This window comes from Diceros bicornis, chromosome 1, assembly GCF_020826845.1.
Source record: "Diceros bicornis minor isolate mBicDic1 chromosome 1, mDicBic1.mat.cur, whole genome shotgun sequence".
Classification (NCBI taxonomy): Eukaryota; Metazoa; Chordata; class Mammalia; order Perissodactyla; family Rhinocerotidae; genus Diceros; species Diceros bicornis.
The window spans coordinates 34,927,506-34,954,316 of NC_080740.1; the positions used below are offsets into that span (position 1 = coordinate 34,927,506).

Genomic DNA, 26,811 nt, shown 5'->3' on the forward strand with positions numbered 1-26,811 from the left:
CCCGGAGCTAACATCTGTGTCCATCTTCCTCTACTTCATATGTGGGACGCCTACCACAGCGTGGCTTGATGACCAGTGCGTAGGTCTGCGCCCGGGATCCGACTCTGCATACCCCAGGCTACCAAAGAGGAATGCGCGAACTTAACCACTACGCCACTGGGCTGGCCCCTTATTAGCTTTCTTTATGTTACTAAAGGTGCACTTAAAAGCAATAACTATACTTTCAAAACAATGTATTTTAACCATCATCCTAATTAGGTCAAATTAGTGAGACTTTATCATACTACCATTTGAAAAGAAAGCTAAGCAATTTAGTAAAGCTAGGTTATGTGTTGGTTATTGAAATCTGCAAATGTGAGAAAGATAGGCTACACATTATTTAGGTTTACTGACTCCATTTTGCTGACATGCCTACTACTAACCATTTTCCTTTTCCAAACTTTTCCTCCCTTCATCACACCACCTTCCAGAATCATCCCTTCTATATTAGCTCAGATTCTTGGGCTACAGAGAAGAGAGGATCTGACAAACCCATCACACTAAAAGGCTCATGTCTTCATGTATTATTGGCCACAGAACGGTTTCATTTTAAAGAGGAAAAAGAGTAGTCAAACATTAACTAAATAATTAACTGATAACAATGGAATTTCAGGCACTGCTCCAAGAGATATTTTGAGGTTGGAGAAATCTTTTCCCCACTCCTTTTTCATTATAATTTATAACAGACCACCAGAAAAGAATATAATATATAGCATATGAACAGTTTAACAAATATTATAAAGTGAACAGCTATTTAACCACTATCCACTTCAAGAAATAAAAACACTGAAGGCAATTTTCCTACACTACACAAATCACTCCATTTGGGGCAACTCGTTCTTTTAGACAAAGCTGAACAGTTTTCCATCTAAAGTATCTAGAAACATGAATGATCACGTATAACTTTCATAAAATATTTATAATATACACAATAAAATTATTAATTTTTTAAATTAATAATAAGTTAATAAGGCCTCAAAATCTTTTTTTATTGAGGTATAATTGAACATATAACATTATATTAGTTTCAGGTACACGACTTAATGATTTGGTATCTGTGTATGCTGTGAAATGATCACAATAAGTCTAGTTAACATCCATCTCCATACATAGTTACAAAAAATTTTTTTTGTGACAAGAGCTTTTAAAATGTACCCTCAGCAACTTTCAAATATGCAATACAGTATTATTAACTATAGTTATCATGCTGTACACTATATCCCCAGGACTTATTTTGTAATAATGCCTCAAAATCCTAATAAAATGAAGAACACACCACTGTGCCCCTCTCCCCCATGACTGCCAGTACAGTGTTTTCTATATGGTAGGTACTCATGAAGGTCTACTAGTATAAAGGACGTAATTTTTTTCTACTATTTTTTCCACTAGAAGAAAAAATTCAGGATAATGAGGTTATGTTTAAAAAGTGTCAAAACTAAGACAAAAAAAAAATCTGGATGTAGTCGTATGGGAAATGCAGGACAAGAGGACACGCAGCCACATCCTGCAGGACTGGGTTACTTCTGGGAGCTGTAAAAGCGGCCTTCTGCTATAGCATGATATTCTTTTAAATGACAGCCACAGATTACCTACAACCAAGATCAGTTACTGACATATATTTATTAAGGCTCGTAAGTAAATCTGTATTTTATTTTAGCTAAAATAATATATTAACTTTAACAAGACCACTTAGAATTAGTCAGGAGCATCCAATTCATTTTGTGTATTGTTCAAGTTAAAAAGACAAAGGGTTTTATATTTCAAGAGGCTGGTCCATTTGAAAGAATAAGTTTATGAGGGGACTACTCTAGTTTATTAAGGAGCCAAATCTAGCTCATGAGCTGCGATCATTTTTGATTCCCGGATTGCTAGACACCACAGCTTAATACGGGCCCACAAAACTTCCTCCAGTTTAGACAGCACTGCAATGCCAGTGTCCAATGCTCCACAGTCACTTATTTGTTCATCTTTTAACACCCTATATGCAAATGCTTCTGGCCTGTGTGCATCAGACCACTACCAGGCTTTTGTGTGGTTTGGCTCTGTTCATGTTTGAGTGCCCTCATCTTAAGTGATCCTCGCCTTCAGTTCAGGAAGAGTGACTGTCAGAACAGAATCAACTTTCCCAGGATCTATTTAGCTACTTGATCTAGTGGCAATTCTTAAAAGTCATCTCTGTGATGTCAAGATTTGGTGATGAATATACATGAATTTTCAATTATAAAAACACTTTGAATTTAAATAATATTAAAGCCTCACAAAATTTGTAGCTCAATTTGACACTTGTCAACCTAAATTAAATCTCTGATGTTACTTAAATGTTGCCATCGCTTTTCATTTACAGGGTGGACATGGAGGGTGAATATGTGACATTTAAATGAAAAATATACATATATTTGGCAAGTAAGAACACCTTATTATGTTATATAGGGAAAAGGACAAATAGCCAATAAGGAAAACAGGATTGGAATATATAAATAATTTCATTTTAAGAACTCTCAAATATGATAAATTTGTAAACTTTCAGGTTAAATTTTATCCCGCTTAGTCACATTTCCTTTTCTTCTTTAAAAAAAAAACTCTGTATCTGATACTAAAGACAAATAATCAGCACAGATTATAACTATTCCCAATACAACAGATTACCAGGTTTCAGCAAAGCCAATCTGATTTTATATTATTTAACCCAGTATGACTTATGGGAAGAAATGTGATATTCATGAATTAAGAATGAGCTAATAATCGGCAATATATTTTAGCTCTATTTCTCCCACTGATAGTATGAAGTCACTTTGCCTTGGTTTCACCAACTTTAGACTGGGTACTATGGAAAAAATGGCAGATGGTATAGCTAATCAGCAAATTAAAACAAGTATTTTTCTAACACCACAAATTACGGTCAAACAGTAAAATGGCCAAGGAAATCTTACATACGTTTTTTCCTATCATGAAAGGTTTTATATTTGGCAGAACACTCATTAACTACGTAAGATAAAATTGAATTTTAAAACACACAATTTGGAAAATAGAGGTGTTTCTGAGTCCAACAGCTAACTCTCTAAAGTTCAAATGCTTGACATCGGCCCACTCATGCCAAAAAGACAGCCAGAGCCCTGCTTTTCTTTTTTTTGTGTGTGTGTGAGGACGATCAGCTCTGATCTAACATCTGCCAATCCTCCTCTTTTTGCTGAGGAAGACTGGACCTGGGCTAACATCCATGCCCATCTTCCTCCACTTTACATGCCACAGCATGGCTTGACAAGCAGTGTGTCGGTGCGTGCCCAGGATCCGAAACCCGGGCCCCCGAAGCACAGCGCATGCACTTAACCACTACGCCACCGGGCCCGCCCCTGAGCCCTGCTTTTCTTAAGAGTTTCTGCATTCAAAACTCCCAAGGGTGGTATTTCAGCAGTTACCTCTTTACCAAATATACAGATTTTTAAGACACTGATTTTGCTACACGTCGACTGCAAGATCAAACAAGGCATTCTGCTAAAAAGCTGGAGGGTAGATTATACAGAAAGGGTGTGGATGAGAAAGATGCTAGGAAAATATGTCTCTGCATGAAAGAGCCCTTCCCTGGTTGGTCTGCTTCCAATTTCTTCCTCCCTCACCTAGCACTCCCCTGGATCCCTCTGCTTTCCTCACTACCAAAATGATCAACTTGGGAGTATGAATCGGGTGGAAATGAAGGCACTTCATCTTCTGCCCCTCTGCCAGAGCTACAGAGGTACACACACTGAGAGAGAGGCGGTCAGAGACATCCTGCCTTGAGAGTCAGAATGTCAGGTTCAAAAACAAGAAAGGCACTCAGACTTGGAAACAACCTAAGTGCCCATCAAGGGACAAATGGATAAAGAAGATGTGGTATATATACACAATGGAATACTACTCAGCTATAAAAAAAAAAAAGACGAAATCTTGCCATTTGCAACAACATGGATGGACCTTGAGGGTATTATGCTAAGTGAAATAAGTCAGAGGGAGAAAGTCAAATACCATATGATCTCACTCATAAATAGAAGATAACAACAACAACAAAAAATAAACACATAGATACAGAGATTAGATTGGTGGTTACCAGAGGGGAAGGGGGGAGGGAGGAGGGTGAAAGGGGTGACTAGGCACATGTGTATGGTGATGGATGGTAAATTAGTCTTTGGGTGGTGAACGTGATGTAGTCTACACAGAAATCAAAATATAATGGTGTATACTTGAAATTTACATAATGTTATAAAGCAATGTTACCTCAATAAAAATAAATAAATAAAAATTTTAAAAAAAAGCAAAACAAGCAAGGTATTTCTGATTCTGGGAAGGCATTTGCTTACTCTCTTAGGCCCTCAAAGTAGAATGAAAGGGTTCTATCATCTGAAGAACTTGTGATCTACACCTGTGTATACTGGAGGGGCTGCCAGATGTGGTCATAGCAGAGGGGTGCCCATCTTTCCCTTCAGCCATCCTGGGCCCAATGACAATGCCTATCTGTGAATGGTTGGCTAGAATCAAGAAGTGTGGCAAATCACTTAGATATTAAGTTTTTCTTCCTATGATGAGGACACAGTTTGAGGGAAGAGAGATGAGTAAAGGCTCACATCCTATCCTGTCAGTTCTCTTGTACTCTTCCCAACCTCTCCAACAGGGCCACACAATTTAGAGTAACATATAGCAAATCTTCTCCAGTCATCTTCTCTCAAACAATTCATGCACACTTGGTCTAGGGCAAGTGGACAGTTCCATACCTGACCTAGAGTAGGTTCTGTTTCAGAAGAGTGTGCTAGACCACTGCTTTAGAAGTTTTAATTTGATGCAATTATAATAGTATATCAAGCATATACATATACAAAGTACATATAATTGTACATAAAGATAGCTTTAAAAGGGCTTATTTAGGGCCGGCCCAGTGGTGTAGCGGTTAAGTTCATGCACTCTGCTTCAGCGGCCCAGGGTTCACAGGTTCGGATCCCGAGTGCAGACCTATGCACCGCTCATCAAGCCATGCTGTGGCGGCATCCCATACAAAGTAGAGGAAGATGGGCACAGATGTTAGCCCAGGGCCAATCTTCCTCAGCAAAAAGAGGAGGATTGGCAATAGATGTTAGCTCAGGGCTAGTCTTCCTCACACACAAAAAAATGAGGCTTGTTTAGCCAAGGCAAAATTGGGAAAATTTTAATTTTTTTCTGCTTCCACATTTGACCGCATATTTAAGAGACCTTAAATCAATGTTCTTTAAACTTTTTTACCCAAGAACTCACTAAAAGAATTTGAAAAGTTCTCTATGTACCTCAGTGCATGTTACTAAGATGATCTCTAACATTTTTCATCAAAAGTTTAAATAGTACCAAAGGATGTCATTTGCAGCATATAGTAAATATTGACTTTTTTGTGTGTATGTGTGAGGAAGATTGGCCCTGAGCTAACATTTGTGCCAATCTTCCTCCATTTTGTGTATGGGATGCCACCACAGCATGGCTTGATGAGTGGTGTGTAGGTCCACACCTGGGATCCATTCTGCAAACCCCAGGCCACCAAAGCAGAGCATGCAAACTTAACAACTATGCCACCAGGCCAGCCCCATATCGACATTTTTAAATGGAACTGTTTCATGATTCTCTTAAATGTATCCAAAGTAATAAAATACCATACAAATTTAATACCAACAGTCATCCATTTAAAAAATACATGAAATGAGTTTACCAGTTGGAAATTCCATGGCACTCTTTTTTCTCCTTGTAATTGCATTTCAATTCCACCTCCTCTGCAAGAATTAATCCCAAAGTAATATATTTTATGCTTGAAAGTTTTTATTCACTCTACCTTATTTCTCTGTGACAAAAAAATAGAAATAAAGTAAAATACAAGTTTTATTTCCCATAACCAGAAGGATCTACGTGTTAAAATTTCTTCTGAACTAAGTTATCATTACAATTATTAATAGTATATTATTAGTATACCATACTAATGTTGATAAATAATTATTAAATGTAAAAAATAAATTTTTATTAGAAAGTAATCCTAAATGAGATGAATGGGATAGGTTTGCTGTCCCAATGATTACATAGATCATCTCCATTGAAGAATGTTATTTTTTGCTAGAATGAAACAGTTTAGCAACAATTCTATTCCTATTTTTATTTTGATAGATTTTCAATGCTGAGCAACCTTGTTCATATAAGTAGAGGTTTATGTCAAGTATTCTGTTATGAAGACATCACCAATGTCCTAAAGAACTTCTAAAAGTTACATGTAGACATATAACTCTACAAGTAGTGACATATTATCTAAAATTATTTCAAATGTTCTATCAGGTGACAAACCAGTTGGGTCTTCCTTCAATTCTGCTGGAAGCCAAAACGAAAAAATAACTTAGAAAAAGTTGTGTCACTTCATAATTAAGGTCATTTACTTTCCTGAGACCAACCCAGGAGGTTTAACATTTAAGGACAAGGCAGTAGAACAGATTCCAGACGGCGAAAATGTCTGCCTTTCTTTAGGAAAAGAGGAAAAAGTCCATTGGGAAAGGACAGGCTGGAGAAAAGAAGAAGCAAGTCTACTACCACAGGCAGATTCCTTCCAGGAAGGAGAATCTGGAAATGGATTCAGTCAAAAAACTGCCTGTGCCCACACAACCCTTGGAAAGCTTTCCTGTATCCCCTCCCCACCAGGAGTTGCATAACCCAGCTTGAAATCTTCACCCCAATCTACCCATCCTTCAAAAACCACTTCCTTCACAATAGCGTCATCGATTACCTCTAGCCATTAGCAAATTATCCTTCTGGATACTTAAAACTCTTTCAGTGTTCCACTCTACAACACTCGACACATGCTGGCCACGGTTAAGTACATCTTTTACCTCTCCAGCCTGACGATTCTAAACGTGTCTCAACAGCGTACAAGGTTGAGAGTCATACAGACCTGGATTTGTTTCTCAGCTTTGCCAATTTACCCACTGTGTGATCCTGGGCAAGTTATTAAACACCTCTGGGCCCCAGTTCTCTCATCTGTAAAATGGAGATATCACCAACTACTTACATAGTGGATATAAGGATTACATTAGATAATTTATATGAAGTGCTTAGCACAGCGGCTTGGCATTCAGAAAGTGCTAAATAACTGCTGTGTTATTTTTAGATGACTAAGTTCCTCTAGATCAGGGGCCAAGTTTTATTCATTTTTCTGTGCTCCATGGAATAAGGTCTCCACCGCCTGTGTGTTCCAACACCACCAAGCAATTCTTCAATTCTCAGCAGACACTGATTGTCTTGCAATTCTGACACTATCTACCTGGACACAGGTAAGGCTCAATCCCACAAGACTGCCCCACTTCAGATATCAATCCAAGTCCAAGTTGTTATCTGTGCTTCTGACCAACTCTGGCTATAAATCAGAAGGTCCCATGACCCTCCCCTCGAGTTCAATTTGCTAGAGCAGCTTACAGAACTCAGAGAAGCAGCCTACTTACTAGACTGCCGGTTTCTTATAAAAAGATATAACTCAGGAACAGCCAGATGGAAGAGATGCATTGAGCAAGGTACATGAAAAGGGGCACAGACCTTCCATGCTCTGTCTCTGAGCAAGCCACTCTCTCCACATCTCCAGGAGTTCACCAATCCTTCAGAACTCCCTCTTTTTTGGAGGTTTTATGCTGGCTTCAGTACACAGGCATGATTGATTAAATCATTGGCCATCGGTGCTTGATTCAACCTCCCGCACCTCCCCTTTCCCCGGAAATCATGGGGTGGGACTGAAGTTCTACTCCTCCAATCACGTGGTTGATTCTCCTGACAACCAGCCTCCATCCTTAGGGGCTTTCCAAAAGTGATCTCATCAACATCAACTCAGGTATAGTTAAAAGGGGCTTGTTATGAATAACAAAAGACACTGCTCTCACCTTTACAGCTCTCATCACTTAGGAAATTCCAAGGGTTTTAGGAGCTCTGTGCCAGAAACAGGGAGGCAGAGCAAACATATATTTCTTATTATAAATCATATCACAGGTCTTACACCAAAGAAGTGCTCAATAACTTCTTGTTGAATGAGAAGAAAAAGGGGAAAAAAGTATCATTTATGGTAACTCACTAAAACCATGATATTTAACTGGAATATACAATAGGCCTTTAGTTTTGCTTGCTTTTCTAATTTGGTAGCTATGCATGGAATGCTCAACACTCCTAGGAAGAGGGGAAACATTAACTTTTTGGAGAAAATCTAACCAGACTTGCTATATATAAAGAAACCTTTTATAGAATGAAAATAAACATCAGCTTCAAGGCAACAAAGAAAAAGATATCAACAAAGGAAAACAGCCTTGAACAAACACACACCTGACTGTACGGTCTACCTAATGCTCCTTGCAATTAACTGCCGTTAATTGTTACTGCCGCTTCCCCTCTTTGCTAGGTAAAATGTCCCAAAGAACTTAAGCATTTTCTTTAAAAAATGACGACGTAAAAGCAGGCTGACTTGCTGCTCCTCTATAAATGAGCAGAATGTGCTGTCTTCTGAAGAATATCTGCCAAAACGAGAAGGTCTAGTGAAGTAAAGAAATCACACAATAGTGGGAAAAATAGAGGATACATATTTTCAAATAATTCTAGGCCTTTCACATTTTTATTTTCCATTTGCTTTCCAAACATGTGCCCTAATATTCCAAAGACTTGAGTTCAAATCCTAATGCTGTTCTTACTATCTGTGTCGCCTTGAGTAAGTACTTAATGTTTCTGAGCTTCAGTTTCCTCATGTATAAAACGAAGACAACGGGGGCCAGCCCGGTGGCGTAGTGGTTAAGTTGGCGCGCTCTGCTTTGGCCCGGGGGTTCGCAGGTTGGGATCGTGGGGGCAGACCTACACACCGCTCATCAAGCCATGCTGTGGTGGCGTCCCATACACAAAACAAGATGGGCACGGATGTTAGCTCAGGGCTATCTTCCTCAGCAAAAAGAGGAGGATTGGCAATGGATGTTAGCTCAGGGCCAGTCTTCCTCACAAAAATAAATAAATAAATAAAAATGAGGATACTACCAATCTTCCTCACAGGGTTACCAAAAGGATTATATTAAGTAATATTATCCACTGTTGAGGTGCAAGGAAACCGACTCAACTTAGGGATTCACTGTAAAGACACAGCAGGATCTCACAGACTGGAATGCACGGCTGCTAAGTCTCCCACCCAGATTCTCCTCTCAAAGCTGCACGGACCTTCAATGTTTCTCAAAGTGAGCCTCCTCCTCTTTCTCTGCAAACCAGCTTCTCTGTTCACGTGTGCGCCTGGCACCTGGGCTGTAACAGCAGCCTCAAAAGGAGTGGCTCTTTCCAGCTCAGTGACTCATCCTCCAGGCTCCAATTCCAGCTTCTTTGGAAAAGGAAACTGAATGGGCGGTTTGGGGCAAGGCCACAGTTACAGAGGGCTCTCCCGTCACCCCTATAGGACTCTTGGTCTTGGCACAGTGCATTGTTCAAAATGCCAACCAGGGCACCTGCTCCGCAATGAAAGTAGTTCTTTTCTCCCTTGCTTTACCTCCTCTCCCTACACCTACCAAAATAACCCTGAACCCCAGGAACCCCAAACATTTTTCACATTGATGCCAATAAGTAAGGCAGGCAGAGCCACAGAAGTCAACCTCAGATTTCTCAAGGTCTGAAAAAAGTGCTGACAGAGAAATCACCACTGTGAATCCTAAATCTGGTAGTAAAACAAAGGTATAAAATCCTCAGATGCCATCTGCTTAAGAGATCTATCTCAAAACAGAAGCTCAAACCGATGACAGACACACATTCGAACACTGTCTGCAAAGAAAGAGGGGTGAGAAGGAAGGGAAATGTGCCTAAAAGGCTGGTCAAGTCAAGGCAGAGCCTCCAGAACTGCGACCACAAACAATCGCTGAGCTGTAGCCAGCTCGCATGCTGATTTCTCAAGGACAAGTAGACTCTCGGAAGGACTAGTCTACAGTTAACACTCACACAGAAGTCAACCCGGAGACAAAGCCACGCAAAGCCTGTCCTGAAAGGCCTCTTTTTATTTGTACCCAGAAAGACAGCACCAATGTCCGTGAGTTAACCAAAGAAGTAAAAACCCAGATTCAGCTGGTCAATTTGGACTAAAAGAATAATTTGAAAAGCTGTACTGAAGCAAAGGTTGTTGCAATTAATTTCATTCACTTTGTCAATAAGAGTTTCATTTCAACTTCAGTTTTAAAGAAACAGCTATACTTTAGTATACAAATATATAAAACAATATTATATATTTCCAATGGCAAAAATATATTTTGTAATCTGGGAAGGTATTTTTTCCAAGTCTGTAAGACTTCTCAAGTGATTAAAAAAAAAAAAAAAGTAATACTGAAAAAAAGCTTTCCAAAATCCTTTTTCATATTTGGTCCTTTCAACTCTATGACAGGTAAGCCAGAGGGGAGGATAGAGAATTTTAGGAAGAAGAGGGATCTTTAAAGTTCATGGTCCCAATTCCTTTATTTTATGGATAATGAGATGAAAGCTTAGAACGCCGAATGACGCGTCACAGACCACAGCTAAGTTAGACCAGGAATTCAAGTCTACTGAAAGCACGTACAACTTTCTTTTTTTCTCCCATTGTACCACATGCCTTCTCAAGGCGAAGGCTTATATAACCAGTCAAAAGGAATCGACGACTCCCTCAGCAGGAGTTCTTACAGTCAGGGTGGAGAGAAAGTGGGATCACAGATTTGGACCATATCTCAGCAGATTCTCTAATTCTGATTTATCACCTTGAAGGAGGAGAGTCACAACCACACTCTCTCTAAAACAAAGTTAACACTGTTAAATTTCCTAGAAATCATGTCCAAAACCACCCACAGGACAACTCCTAGTCAGAATGCCTTGTTCTAATTCCCTCATATGAGAATTTATACTAATTTCTTCCCTTCCTGTCTTCAGCTGACTCAGAGAAGATAAACAAACAAAAACTTCACAAAACCATGAAACTGCCCAATAGGAGTGAGCGCTATTAGGTTACTGTCTTTTTCCACACATTCCTTACTCATGATTCTCATCCAGATACCCTCCTGGTTCCAGAACTTGCTACACTTGCAAATCATTTCACCTTGGGCCTCCGTTTCCTTCCCTACAACACAGAGCGACTGTTCTCTACCTCATCTAATCCAAGGACTCTGGGTCCCACCATGAGCTGTCCTCTTAGGAAACAAAGCATGGTCTGATTTGATGACCTATAACAATCTTCTATGCTTTAAGGCCTGGATTAAAACACACAAATATCCATGTGTCTTAGGCTCCTCGCCCTGAAGACTTGGTTCTATCTATTAAACGTGGTAGAAATTTCTAACATTTGAATTTTGTATGACGAGTCTTGTATTGTTCTATTACTTTTTCCATAAATTACAATGCATACTTCCTAGCATGATATCAGTGTCCTCACATTTAGCTTTTCAAGAATTTCTATTGGAAACTTGAATGTGCATTTGAAATCATTTTGTGAACTTAATGCATTCATGACAATTATCTGTAGGGCTCTTTTTAAGTATAACATGGCAAAAATACAAATGCTATTAAAGAATATGTAGTAAAAAGAAATCTCTTGCCCACTCTTGATCACCGGTCTTTTAGAAACCCTTCCCAGAGCCACCATTACTAGTTTCTTACGGATCCTGTCTGCAAGTATATATGTATGCCTACCCCCCATCCCTGATTTTTGTTGTATTTTTATATAATGGGACCATATTACATGCTGCTGCTCCCCTCTTTTTTCTTGCTTATACTATACCCTGAAGATCATTCCATATCAGCACAAATTTATCCTGTCCTTTTTTGTTTTTCCTCTCTACACTGTGAACTCTAACTGACCTGGATTCAAATTCCAGCGCTGGGGCCCTGGACAAGTCCTAGCCTCTGTCTGCTCACTTGTACACTGAAAGCATCTTCTAAAAGAAATGAGATACCATCTGTAAGGTGCCTAGCACAGTGCAGGCACACAGTGATGCTCAATGACTATTAGTTATAACATTCCTCTCCCTTGCTGAGCTCTTCAGGGGACCTGGCCCTTTCATGGCAGATGCTGTGGGACTGTAGAATCAGACCAACACAAATTGAAATCTTGCCCTCAGATTTCTTGTAACAGAGACATGGTGTTTCCTAGGGGGTGCGCATGCGTTCTTTTATTAGTCCAGTTCCCTACTAGTGGACATCGAGGTAGCTTTCAGTCTCTGTGATGATAAACACAGCAACAGTCCTGCTCATACTGTAGAAGTGAAGTTGTTGATCTAATAACCTACTGAGGTTGGGACTTAACTTGTGAAATCCCTGATCCAGAGCCTCAGCTTGTGTTTACTTCTCATTCAATAACTCTGCTTCCCTTTCTGAGTGAGCCCTTTCAGCTTTGCCCTTTATCTTCTCTGTTTCCACTGTCTGCTTGACATGAAAAATGCACTCGGGTAGGCCTAGCAGCTAGTTACTTCAAATAGGGAAATACACCTTACATAGAAGATGGAATGATTACGTGAACTTAAAACTACCACACAATCTCACATTATTATGAATTCACTCTAAGGAGTTTGTTGTTCCCAATTCATAGCCACACAATATTTCAATTGGCCTGGAAAGTGGTGAGCATGGGGTGGGGGCTAAAATCACAGAAGAAAAATGGCTACTCTAAGAAGTGGGAACACAGAAAGCAAGACAACCCTCAGCTCTGGGCTCCTAATACTGCCTGCTAACAGCTGCCCTTAGGGACACAGACATCTGCAGGCAGGCAGGGCAGAAGAAACCTACACACAGAGGGCACTTTGATTTGCCCTCTTCCCTCATACCCTGTTTATACCAAATCTTCTTGAATCAAGCAGGAGTACCCAATTTCCTTCTGAAGCCCATTCACTGTATTTGAATGACTCTCTCCACCCATCACTCTCAAGAGGCCATACCTCCTCCATATAATCATCTTATCCTTTGGATGTGAAGTTGATACTATATGGTAAATGTAATTCAAAGACAGGTAGACTCAGACTGGTCCATACATGTATAGAAAGACTTCCTTTTCATTTAGGAGAAAGAAAGAGTACCAAGCCCTACATGTGCTCGACACAACGCCCATTTCAGACGCCATCCCCATGACAGCAACCCGTGAGGCAGGGGTAATATCCCCATTTGACAGATGAAGAAATCGAGGCTTGGGCTGGTTAAGTGACTTCATAACATGGCACAGTTAGTATAAGGACGACTGAGGCTGAACCTGGATTTATCAGATGTAGGTCACTAGATCACACTGCCTCCGTCTGACGTGCTAGTCTCTACTCACACAGCTTGCCTTCTGTCTGCCTTAAAAACATTTAAAAATATATATTTCTGATTGCCACAAGCCAAGTAGGGCTTCTGCTGACGTCACATTAACATGCCCAATAAATGATGATTACTTTCCTGACGTTACGCTTCTCAGCAGCCCAGAGCTATAAACTGCATTAAATGAAACTGTGCTTCACTCTATCAAAGCATTTCTCTGTCTCTCCTGCTTTGGGCTGCAGCCATCTCAGGTCACCAATAGATGCTGGTCAGCTACCCACATGCGAATCACTTGCTACAGGTCCAGAGCCGTGTGGCACCGTCATCCCCTGGAGTTGGCCAACTGACCTACTAACTACCAAGTGCTGGTGGCAGGAGTCAGGGAGCACTGAATCCGATTTAGTGATGCCCACAGGGGAAGCTGGAGAAACCCACAGTGCCCCCCAGGACAGGTGGATCAGCCATTCCCACAAGCTCTGACAATCCGAGGTTCCAAAGAGGCAGCCCTTAAGCCATATCTGGGTCTCAGGAATGTTCAATTTAACACCACAGACTTTCATTAAAATGAAATTAATTGCTAATATTTAAAATTCTAGAAAGTTCATACGAATATCCAAATTTCACAGTTCCCTTAAAACACTGGAAGATTTGGCAACACTGGGTCTACTCTCCTGCACAGAAACAACTAGCTTGGCCTGAGCCGGAATTGTCTGCTTGCAGACCAGGCACGAATCATCCTCACTACTCAGAAGTCATTTTCACAACCCCTTGGGCATTGTGTCTGCAGCGTCTTTCATGGATTCGAAGTGGGAATGCCAAAATGTCACCCGACCTTGCTTTTCATTTGTCTGAAGACTACACTGCAACTATTTATTTCTGTTCATCAGTGAGATACCCTGAAGAACTAAAAATGCTGCATCAGACAATCGTAGCATTGTTTATCCATTGCAAATGGCTTTACCCATTACTTTTCTTACAGCTAATTATGGATTATAGACAAATATTCTGTCTTTACTGCCTGTCTTCTGACAGGAACACCTCCGTGAGTTGCCAGGACCTTGTCAGAGAAAGGGTGGTACAATATGCACTTTTCCTTCCTGCCATCCTGCCTCCTGCTTTACCCCCAAACCTCCTCGGAGGCGGTGCAGATTTGCAGGAATGTTCTGGCTGCCTGCCCTGGCGCTGAACTCTTTGGGTGGGGCAGCAGGCAGGCTGGGTGCAGGGCTCTTGATTCTGGAATGCGCTTCCTCATAGAGGTGCCAAAGCCTAACCTTGGTGGATTCTAAACACAATGGCTTTTTAGCTACCAGGGTATTTATTATTCTTATTCCTGGTTGAGAGGTGAAAAAAAAAGGCTCTTTAAATTTGCAGAGAACTGAGATGCAGGTTAAGGAGTGTAGTCATCGAGCTTGACTAAATTACTTTAACTTCAGAGGAAATAAAAGAATGTCTTTTAAAGTAACAAGTCATGCACTATAAATTAATGATATCAACTAACAAAAACCAAAAGTCTCCTCTCTATCACAACTTGTTTTCTATTATATATAAACGCTAAATGAGAGGTGAGAACTTATGCCGATAACTCCTGAAACTGTGGTTCTAAAATTTTATTTTAGAGAGAATATCAGCATAATTCAATTTATGAAAATTAATAGCTGGTCTTATTAGAATTTAAAAAAAATCTATCTTCTATTTAAACCATAACTCCATTCTTGCCAAATACAATACAATCTAATAAAACAAACTTTTTCTATGTTTTAAAATCAGCTTTCTGCCACTTTCTCAAAATTTTTAAATACAAATTTAAACAATTGTGGCAGGATAATTTAGTAAGGCAATACTTTTGTTTCTCTTTGGTCAGTAAAAAATAATTTAAAAAAAAAACGAGAGCTACTGTTCCTTTCCTGCCCAGCCATTCATGAATGAGGATCGGAATAGGCAGCTTCTCAGGGAGGCGGCTGCTCTGGAGCTGGGAGGGTGGGAGGAAGAAGTGACAGGGCTGGAGGGGCTGCCTGTAGTGGTGGGGAAGGGCTGGTGGGGAACAGACAGAGGCCTGAGGGCTACAGTGACCTAGCAACTTGCAGGCCACTCCCTCACAGCATCCCCCACCCCAACCCCCCAGGCAGCAGAGTCTTAAAGGGGCACTGGCAGCATAGTCTCTCTAGATAGGCTTGATCCTAAGCACAGGAGGCTCTCAGGCTCACCAAAGACCCCTCCCCTCTCACACACATGCCAGCCCAGCTTCACACAGAACTGCCCACCTTCATGGGGCCTGGAGGGCTGGGACAAGGAACACAGCTGTGACTGATGTAGGTGAAGACAAGAGGCCCCTCTTCAAATATTCTGCTCTAATCAGACCCCACCATGACTTTAGGAGTAGGGGATGGCTGAGACTGGGTCTCTACCAGCTGGGTCCAATTGAGGCTCAAAGCAGAGTACTTTTGAATTAGAGGAAAAAGAAAATGTAACATTTGACAAAACAGAACAACATGGATCCCCGGCCCTACAACATCCTTCATATGTGCATGACTGCAGCTGTAACGTCGCATCATTGGCATTTGCTAAATGGTCTTTCCCCACCCAGGATAATCCCACTGTCAAGGGAAGGATCATCTCCGGGTCCCCAGAACACATCACAGTTTTGTGGAAGCGAGGCTTGAGAAGTCAGGCTAAAAGTAATTCAAAATCAAAGTAAAATGTGTGCACAGCCAAGTCATAGTTTCTAAACACAGCATTGCTTAATCCTGTTTTTAAAATAAAAATGACGAAAATACACCATTGTTTAAAATATATTTAATAAATTAGCATGAATGCTTAAAGATATCACTACAAGGATATTCACTTTCGTTATATCTATAGTCTTCAAAATTTGAAACAGCTTAAATATCCAAGAACTAAAGATTGGTTGAGTAAATTATACCACATCTATACATCTATGAAGCAGAAAATTATACAGATCTTAAAATGGTGCTGTATAAGGACATTTAAAAACTTATTAGAGGGCCGGCCCCATGGCTTAGCGGTTAAGTGTGCGAGCTCCGCTGTTGGTGGCCCGGGTTCGGATCCCAGGCGCGCACCGACACACCGCTTCTCCAGCCATGCTGAGGCCGCGTCCCACATACAGCAACTAGAAGGATGTGCAACTATGACATACAACTATCTGCTGGGGTTTTGGGGGAAAAAAAGGAGGAGGATTGGCAATAGATGTTAGCTCAGAGCCGGTCTTGCTCAGCAAAAAGAGGAGGATTAGCACGGATGTTAGCTCAGGGCTGATCTTCCTCACAAAAAAAACAAAAAACAAAAAACTTATTAGAACATATCCATGATATATTACTAAATAAGAAAAGCAGGTTGTAAAACATTACTATATCACTTTTGCAGAAAAGATATACAAATGACTAGAAGGCTATTTAATAGTGTTAGTACTGGAGAACAGAATAGAATATGAAAGATTATTTTTCTTTTTGGGAGGGAAGATTCTAAGTTTCCTAAATTTTCTAAACCAATAAAAGCATAACGTACTACATTTTTAAAAGATCCCCCTGATGCTGAGAGGCTGTCCTCGAGGAGCCTGGGCTGTGCATTAGCCACATCCTCATCCCCTACGGAAGGAAGAGGGAGTGTGTTTTAATACAACACGAAGGGTGTGTGGGTGGGGGTGGACACGAAGGCTCCAAACAGTCCCATGTTGCTCTGTGAAAACTGCATTTGGCTGGCTCTGCATAAACCAAGAGAGAGACAAAAACAAAACCCCTTGTCCCTAAATTAATCAGCTTCTAGAATTTGGGCTTCCAAGGAGAGAGAGCAAGAGAGACAGACAGACAGACAGACACAGTGTTACAGAAGCAGATATTTTTATAAGAGCATATGAAGAAAAGGAGCAACCTGAGTAGGTTGTATAAAAAGCATGTGTGATTCCCACATCTCAAGTGGAACGAAATGTTGAAGAAAGGAATGCCTTTGATATTCTCAGCTGGTCTCAGAATAATTTCATGAGGCATGGCGTTTCAGAAATAGCATAGGATTTGAAAGTTTGCTTATTAATTATACAACACTATACTTGATCCAAATGGGATTTAAGACTGCTCGAACACAAAGACAAATAAAGAATAATAAGATAAAGATATTACATATTAAGGCTAGACTTTTTGTCCATAGCCACCTACCTATTATGTAATCTTGGCCAAATTACCTTTTTAAATCTTAGTTTCCTCATCAGCCAAATGGGAATAACGATATACTTATGTGGCAAGGTAATCTATTGCAAAATTAAATCATGTCTATTTTTGTCACTGTAGAACCATCAGAAAGAATTTAATTTCCTCCCAGCCCAGTGGAGGGGGGACTGACAATCAGATTTAATTTGACTTTAGGAACAGTTGGCCAGGTGACATTCTCACAGACAGCAGCAGCGGAGCAAACTCAAACACCTTCTTCATAGGCTTGGCATGAGGATTAAATGAAACAATGGATGTCATAAGGCTATGTCAATTCTCATGCAATGTTCAGATGTTAATTATTGTTATTAAAAATTCCATTCACTTCACACAATATGGCAGAAAGACCCAAGAGATCTGGGTTCTCATCCCAGCCCCACTCCTGTCTAGCTGCTGGGACCATGTTTTCCTCATCTGTAAAATGGGAACATCCTCTGCTGTGTCCTACCTCACAGAGTTATTGTGAGGCTCAAGTGAGATATCATATGTGAAAAATCTGTGGAGCATGTTAGACAAGGGTGAGCTATAAACAAGCCACAAATTAAAGTCAGTAATATTCTAAGTAATATTCAAAGTCTAATCTTGTGAGCTCTGAGCACTGAACATGGATTAAAACTGATTGATTAGGTTTTATGAAAAAAGCAGTCTGCATTAAAAACAAAAAGTCTGGGCTGGCCCCATGGCTTAGGGGTTGCGTGCGCGCGCTCTGCTACTGGTGGCCTGGGTTCGGATCCCGGGCACACACCAACGTGCCGCTTCTCCGGCCATGCTGAGGCCGCGTCCCACATACAGCAACTAGAAGGATGTGCAGCTATGACGTACGACTATCTACTGGGGCTTTGGGGGGCGGGGGGGAGTCTGACTAATCAAATGTCCATTAACAGCAGAATGGATAAAGAAACTACCATACAATAGAATACTCACAGCAAGAAAAATGAATGCACTTTACCACACACTACATATAACATTGATGTAAAGAAGCAAGACACAGAAGAACATACCATGATTCATTCATATCTCGTTAAAAACAGGCAAAATAAACTAGTTTGTTCAGCGAAGGCTACATAAATAGTAAAATTATAATGAAAAGTAAGGAAATAATTATCACAAAGTCAGATGGGGGTGTTGGGGAGGGAGGAGATGGTGAAGATGTGATCAGGCAAATAGGAGGGACTTCTGGGCTGCAGTCCATGTTAAATTGTGTGGGTGTATACATATATTTATATATAGAAATATACGTTCATATGTGTATGTGCATATGTATGTATGTATATATATTTTATGTACTTTTCTATATATATATATTTCACAGAGAGACCAACAATAACAAAAAACCAACCGAATTCTGTACAGATTAAGTTAGGTCAACAGTGTTGCTTTTTTTTTTTTTTTTTTTTAAGACTTTTGCTAAAAGGTTGTTTCAATTCCAATCAGATACACCAAACTAAAAAATTACTCAGTTGAGATTTTATTTAATCCCTTCAAAAAGAAAGCATAGCCATTAAGCAGGTTATGGTAATTCAAGTTGATTACTTGTCTACTTACTAATAATTTCTGATTACTTGGACATTTTCAGGGTCAAATTAAAAATTCTAGTATTAACAATAAAAAAACTATAGAGCTTTAGTCACCACCTGAGCATATCTTGCACCACCAGCCTAAAGGAAACACAAGTTTACACTGATGACCTGGGGGGCTCCGTGACTTACCAGCTGGCTGTGTTTGTGCTATTCTCTTAGGGTAAGTCTTGCTTCGACTTCTTGCCACATTCTGATCTGGCCGGGGAAGCTGAATAGAAAGATCTCGACTCATTTGCAATGCTGTCCTGCCACTTGAAAATACAACATTTTGATTAACACAGGTAAAACCACACAGCCACCAAATTAAACAATGGCTCATGCAGAATATCTGCAAAGTATGGAGAGAAGAAAAAACACACAGACTCACTCAGGCTGTGAGTATACATGGGTTTTCAATTGATTCTCACGGCAATATTAACCAAGGAAGTAGTGTTAAATTCTAACAGGGAAGATTTAGGTTAGATAGAAGGAAGATCTTTCAGGAGAAGAAATAGAGAAAAAGGGTTTATTAAAGGAGGAGTTACGTTTAGATTGAAGTAGAATAATGGGCTAAAAATAGAGGATGCTGATGGTCTTCCAGCTCTAACTAAATAATAAAGAAATTATGTTGGGCTAAATGGCACAAGGACAATGATTCTATATAAATCAACATGTCCCTGTGTTGTACTTACACAGCAAGTTGTAAAGCATCCCCCACAGGACCACTAGATGTGACTTTACTCTGAACCCTGCTGTGGCACAACCAACCACTTATTATGCCCACCTCACATGATCAAGTGCCCCAGAAGATTTAAAGAAGGCCTAAAGCCTCACACATGGGTTGCTTCTCTACAGAGTCTGAGGATTCAAGAGGGCGAGCTGTCCCAGGGGAGGGACTAATCTTCTCAAGGAATTGTGTAACTTCATTTGCTGGATTTCAGTGAACATCCATCCTACTAAAAATTTATCTCACAGCTGCTGGATTTGAGCCAATGAATGACCCCAGCTTTCACACAGGAAAACACCATGTAGGTACAGGAAAAATGCATTTCTGTATGTCTAGTTTGATTCACCACAAGAAGAGCCATCTATGGGAAGAAAATAGTCTTTTAATGGCCCCAAATCCTATTCATCCCACATTTACAGGATAAATTTTGGTGAATCTCTTCTGAAAGAAATTGAGACTCATAAAGCAAAATTAACCTCCTACACACTTCTGTGAATGTTTTCCCTCCTTACTACTCCATCTATCTTCATTAGAAATAAAAAGATGCTTGAAACACTCAAAAAAGTGGTTTCTCATCAAGCTAACTGGGGATATCACCTGAAATGAGCTACTATGAATTAAGATGCCAGGTTCCATCCATGAGTGCTCTTCATGTTCAACAGATCACAGGAACCAGGAGGAGGGATGGGGAGGGGAGGGGAGCAAATTATGATAGGTTTTCTTTTGCTTGAAATTAATTAATTAATTTATTTATTTATTTATAAAGATTTTATTTATTTATTTTTCCCCCCCGAAAGCCCCAGTAGATAGCTGTACGTCACAGCTGCACATCCTTCTAGTTACTGTATGTGGGACTCGGCCTCAGCATGACCGGAGAAGTGGTGTGTCGGTGCGCGCCCGGGATCCGAACCGGGGCCGCCAGCAGCGGAGCGCGCGCACTCAACCGCTAAGCCACAGGGCCGGCCCTATTTTTTTTTTAAAGGCAGCACATAAGGTAACACATATAGCAACATCTCTCTCCTGAAAAGCTAAAAAAGAATTCCATTTAGAGAGCAAAATTCCATTATTATAAATGGTTTGGAGTATGAGATAAGACTATAATCAACTTTCTCTGTTATCAGAAAGACTTGGGTACTGTGTACCTCATTACAGAGAGGAAAAATATTTGCCCTAAAAGTATAACCCAATATGTGGACCACTGAAGTATTTTATAATGAGATTTTACTTTATTACTCAATTTTTCCTCATAGTTTCTCTCTCAGGAATAAAGGAGAAATGAGAAAATTATATCACAAGATTAATAAAACTAAGGCCCAGAAACATTAACTGATCTGCCCCAGGCTGTGTGGGACCCAGGACTAGAACAAGCTTTCTGACTTCCGGCTGGTCAGTAGGGCACAGCCTGGCAGTGTGGGAGAAGGGACAGAACACTTAGCCACTGGGCTTGAAGTTGCAAACCCAGTTTAAAACACAGCTTTGCTATAACTGTGAGGTCTTCAGCAGATTATTTTTTAAAAAATCTCCTGGAGCCTCATTTTCCTCATTTATAATATATTTCTACTTGTTCTCACTATTTCCTAGCAGAATATTCTTGTACAGTATTCTTACTATTTCCTTGCAGCAGAAACTACCATAGACTACCATAGAGATTTACAGTGTGAAGTATGAGAAGTCCTACGCTGTCCGGTGGCTCTTCATAGTGACAGGTTAGAGCCTTATTCCCAGGATCACCCACTTCCCTGTCTCCTCACACTCTGGCGCACACGCTCCCATTCTATGCGGAGTGGCACTGCCAGTAGCCCTTCAGCCCCACAGTGAGGGCACCATGGGCAATCAGTGGGGGAGACAGAAGAGGACAAGAGTGGAAACACCTGGGTTCAAATGCCAGCTTTGCCATTTTACTTCAGGGTCTTTAATTCAGTTACTCAGAGGTTAAGAGTCTTTTTTCAGTTACCTTACTGTTCGGGGCTCATATTTCTCATCTGTATAAATGAGGTCATGATACCTCCTTTGGCAGGTCATTGAGCAGATTAAACAAAGTAACACACGTAAAAGCACCTGACACAAAGGGGGTTCTCATGAGAACTCGGCCTCTCTTTAAGAAATGTGGAAAACTCGTGTGATGTAAGTCATACAAGAAGGTCATCTGGGTACCCAGGGGGGTTTCTCAGGCCTAATTCTTATTTCTGGAGTATAATTTCTACACAACTCATTCATGCATCAAAACCAGGAGCCCCCTAAAAACTTTACAAAAGGTAAAAAGCAAGGTTAATTTTTAAGGGGCTCAGAGAAAGAAAGCAGTGTTTAACAAAATATTTAATCAATCAAAGATTTAATCAATCTCTATTTCAGCTGAATGGTCTCTGATAATAAGACAACAACAACAAAAGAATTAGATTATCAGATTTCATCTCAGGCTTTCCTCCACAAATTTAATTTTGAATTTTTGAAAGGATTGGCTGTCACATCTCACTAAAAATGTTTAACTTTTTCCATTCTTAAGTAACAACTAGTTTTCCTAAAAGATGTTGGAATCTCCGTGGTATTCTGCAAGCTCTAAAATGCAGTAAAGAGAGGAAAGACTAAAACGCTACCTTCCTCCATCACCTACACACCTACACACACACACCATTATAAACACATACACAATTATACACACAAATACCCACACTCATACACCACAGCCACTTGTTTATCCCCCATGCTCTAAAGCCTCCAGGGTGAAGGAGGAGGCTGTTTTTCCAGAGCTCGGCTTTCATTCCACAATATCTCCAGAATGTCTCAAGAAAGGGGCAGGCATACGATATTCGTTAAAGGCTGGTTGTTTTCCCTCTTTTCACAATTAACAGTCTAAGTACTAGTGACCACCCACGACCCAGCAGTCAGAGACCCATCCCTGCCTAAGCCTCACTCTGGGCAGTGGGATGAAATATCTTTCTTCCAAGGGTGGTGTAACGTTAATGCTTCTGACATACAGACACGGAGATTTGGGTTTCATTAAGACTTACTGGGTAGTTAACACCAGCCACAAAATTATAACAGATTTAGCAGAGCCTCCAATTCTGTAAAGGTTACTTTTAATTACTTTCTTGGAAGAAATGATATTTAATATGCAAAATCCAATAACTTTCTAATAGTAATTCCCAGTAGCCACAACATTTGCATTTCAATAAATTTGAGAAATCAGGTATGGGTAAATTTGTGGAAGCAAACTACAGCATATGTTAAACAGCATAATTACAATTTTAATAGTATGAACATTAAGACAGATGTCTTTTCACTAGCGTCATTTCAGTGACAAGGAGACAAATTTACACATTCTCTCTACAACCCTAGAAATGTTTTATGCCACAACTGGAAGAACAGCCCAAATACTGACTATTAACTGTTCTTCTCAATATAAAAGTAAATACTCTTTCCTTAAATTCCTGATAATTATATCACTGTCTAGGGTAGAACTTTGATAACCCGAAGGTTAAATTTTTGGTTATCAGTGAATACCTTCATACAAATACCAAGAACATCTATAATACAGTAACACTAAAGTTTTATTTTAAGTCATCAAATGAGCAAATATCCAAGTGAATAACATGCAAAGATGAATGCACTGAACATTTAATATTAATCACTCATTGATTATCTCTGGTTTCAAAAATTCAAGACAAAAGAAGTAAGGAATTAAAATCTGGCATACAATTGTCCTGTGAACACTTGACTCGGCTTTATTTTTAAGTCTCTTAGGTAAGCATTTCATTCAGTGATGGCACCAATGGAAGGAACAAAACTGTGTCCCACCCTCCTGAGCAGCATTTCTGTACCTCCTTTGATTTTACAAGGGCCTGCCTCACTGCCTGAATAATACTGTAGCTTTCCCAAGGCAGAGATGGTTAGATCTGACTCTTTGTATCTCTGGGAACCCAGTACCATGCCTGGCATATAACAGGCTCTCTCCATGAACAGAACAAACTGAAACAAAACAAATTCTTTTTCAAAACATAGAAGCCTCCTATTTTTAACACTGGTATTAGAAAAAAACACAAGCATCTGCCTGGCTGCAAGACAATCAGGCTTTTTCTGCAACAGGCTAACAGTTTGCCTAATGGTTAAAAGCAGAGGTTCTGGAGTTAGACTGCCAGAGTGTGGATCCCACTTTACTGCTTCCTAGCCGGGTTACCTTGAGAAGTGACTTGGACTCTCTGAGCCTTAGTTTCCTCACATATTAATGAAGGTACTATTTCAAAAGACTGCGACGATTCAATGAAGTAACAGGAGGAAACCATTTAGCACAATCCCTGGCCCTTAGTAAACTGCTCAACAAAGTTGAGATATAATTGGTAGCATTACTATATGTAGGTTTCATGGTGCAGGAAACATGACTTGAGCCACAATATAAACTATACATTGTGTTACAAAAGGGGATCAACTGACTGTCTTAAGAACACCAATCAGCTACTATTCAGAATACTTACTTTGTTTCACAATCACAACATAAATAGAAATAAGTCATAATTGTTTCAATATGAATTTCTGAAGATAATAATCTCTGCTACATTCTAAAAGCCCTAAACTTAACATAGCTAATGCAGGCATTAAATATAATTAAACCTAGAAAGTCATTTTTGTCATGCAAGTTTTTAAAAAAATGTTGGGCTTACGAAATTGATTGGCACTGTGGAAAAATAAGAAAAAATTAAATCATAGATTTTAATATCTATGTATGTAGACAGTTGAATATTTATTTATTCACTCACACATACACATACACACATACCCAAAGGAAAAAACGCCATTTACCTATACCGGTGCTTATAACTCATGGATCCAAACTTGCTGAGTTTTCTTGACAATGAATTTGATTCATTTTCTGGCATTCTAATAAAGTTTTAAAAGAAAATTAGAAAAAGACTCATAAATACAGGTACTTATGCAACACTTGTTCAAAAGCTGTGTAGAAAACATAGTGCAACAGTGTTTAACAGCTAGTCAAAATATTTTATTTATTTTACACATTGGCAAGAAATAATACTCAGTTATTTTAAGCTAATATTTGAAACACAACCACACTGTAGGATTTTATATATGTGTAATATCAAAATACTCATACTTTCTGAAGACTATTGTATACATCATTGGTCTAGGAAGCTTTAGTTGTGAATCAACTTATTTTCTCTACCTAAATCATCTTGGGAATTTTGTCACTACGCTGATTTACACATGCCAAGGTTTTTACGGCAGTTAATCATATCTGATGTGGTGATTCACTCTTCTTCATACAATATACTCTAGTACCTCCCAATCCAGGGTACTTTCAACAGACACCTCCCTGGGGAGCTCCTCAGCCCAGCCCCTCTGAACTGGAGACAATGTCTCAGGCTTTCTAGACCACATCCCTCACTTAATACAACTATATAAAAGACACTGGTCATTTTATAAGAATACTTCTCCAACATTATGCTATTTGGGGAAATGGTACCATGCAAATCAAATAGAAATAGGGGAAAAATTAATCTAGTTTTAAATTTTAAAACAAAAAGTAAGGCTTAATGTATTAACTGATAAAATTTAGTTTTATCTTTACACCATAAGGATGTGAAACAAACAAAAAGTGTCCCCACACTCCAACGGTCAATTCTCTACCCTTATCTTATCTTGACCTCCCAGGAGCACGTAACGCAGTTGCCAGCTCTGTATTCGCCACGGCATTTTCCTCTCATTTCCCACCTTCCCACACACTCGACTGGTTACTCCTCACAATCCTCAGCCTGCTCTTTCTGTCTTCTAAATGCTGGGGGGTCCCACAGCTCAGTCCTTGGCTTTATGCTTCTCTCTCTTCACTTTTTCCATAGGTGACCTCATCCAGTCCCCTTTGCCTTAAACTTATTAAGTTTACATGGACAACCTTGGTCTTTCCAGTGAGCCTTATACACCCGACTGCCTACTCCACAACTCCACTTAAATGGCTAACAGGCATTTCAAGTTTAATACGTCCACAGCAGAACATTTAATTTCCACCAATGTCAAAATTGCACTTTTTACATAAACTCAAAAAAATTGTCCTTGACCCTTTCTTATAGTACAAGCAAAGAAGATATCTATGTGTATGTGTGTGTGTATGTATATATATGTTTGTATACTATGATCCAGAGAATTAGGTGGTTCACAAAAAATTAATAAAAGAAAAACATTTATAAATTTCTACTTGTAGACTGAACAGAATTCTTGTTATAAAAACAAATATGATTTTCATTAGGACAATGAAAAAAACTTTCACATTAACATACCTAAAAAATGTATGATGTTCTACACTGCACTTCCAAAGATGCTTGCAAGCAGTTTTACTTCGAGCTTCAAAAAAGAATGAGGTTTCATTACACTGAGGAAAAAAGAGAGAGAATATGAATTACTGATTATAACATTCTTCAGATGACAGCCACCCCCTAGGTACCAAAGACTCAAGTAAGCAGACAGATTATTGTTAACACACAAAACAAAGAAGAATTATCTTTTGGTAATTATTTTTGGAAGGTTGCCTTAAAACCACCTTCAATTAATTAAAATTACAAAATATAAGTTCCGTGTAACTCTTAATGCCATCACATTTATTACCTGCTCCTACATCACCCCATGACCAGGGATAGTCAGGGTGATGGCACTGAAGTGTACTGCCAAGTCTTCTGTCATAAATGGGCACCAAAACAGGAAAAATACTGACCGTGTGTGGAAGTCAACTCCCAATAAAAAGAAGCAGCCCATAAATCCAGTTCTTAACTGTATTACTTTCAGGGATGTACAGGCCACACTTAAACTGATGTCTGAAGAATCTCGAGAGGGGCCACTGGGAAGAGCAACCACCACAGCAGTGTAATCTGGGCAAGTTAAATAAGGTCTCTGATTCTGAGTTTCTCCACTGGACATCAAGTTATTGGGTGAATTAAATTAAATGATATGACATATGTAAAGTGTCATATAATAGGTATACAATAAATTTTAACTATTATTTTAATCC

The 26,811-nt window shown here is 39.6% G+C and overlaps 1 protein-coding gene across 4 annotated transcripts in view; it reads right to left on the minus strand.

The window, feature by feature from the left end:
- The window catches only part of EPB41L4A (erythrocyte membrane protein band 4.1 like 4A), a 244,559-nt gene that overhangs the window by 50,424 nt on the left and 167,324 nt on the right, over positions 1-26,811 (minus strand). For all 4 annotated transcript variants that reach the window (XM_058538493.1, XM_058538485.1, XM_058538475.1 and 1 more), the window contains 3 exons: positions 26,087-26,178; positions 24,600-24,677; positions 19,229-19,350 (listed from right to left, as the gene is read on the minus strand). In XM_058538493.1, coding sequence (XP_058394476.1) covers positions 19,229-19,350; positions 24,600-24,677; positions 26,087-26,178 — 292 coding nt within the window. The remainder of the gene's footprint in view (positions 1-19,228; positions 19,351-24,599; positions 24,678-26,086; positions 26,179-26,811) is intronic.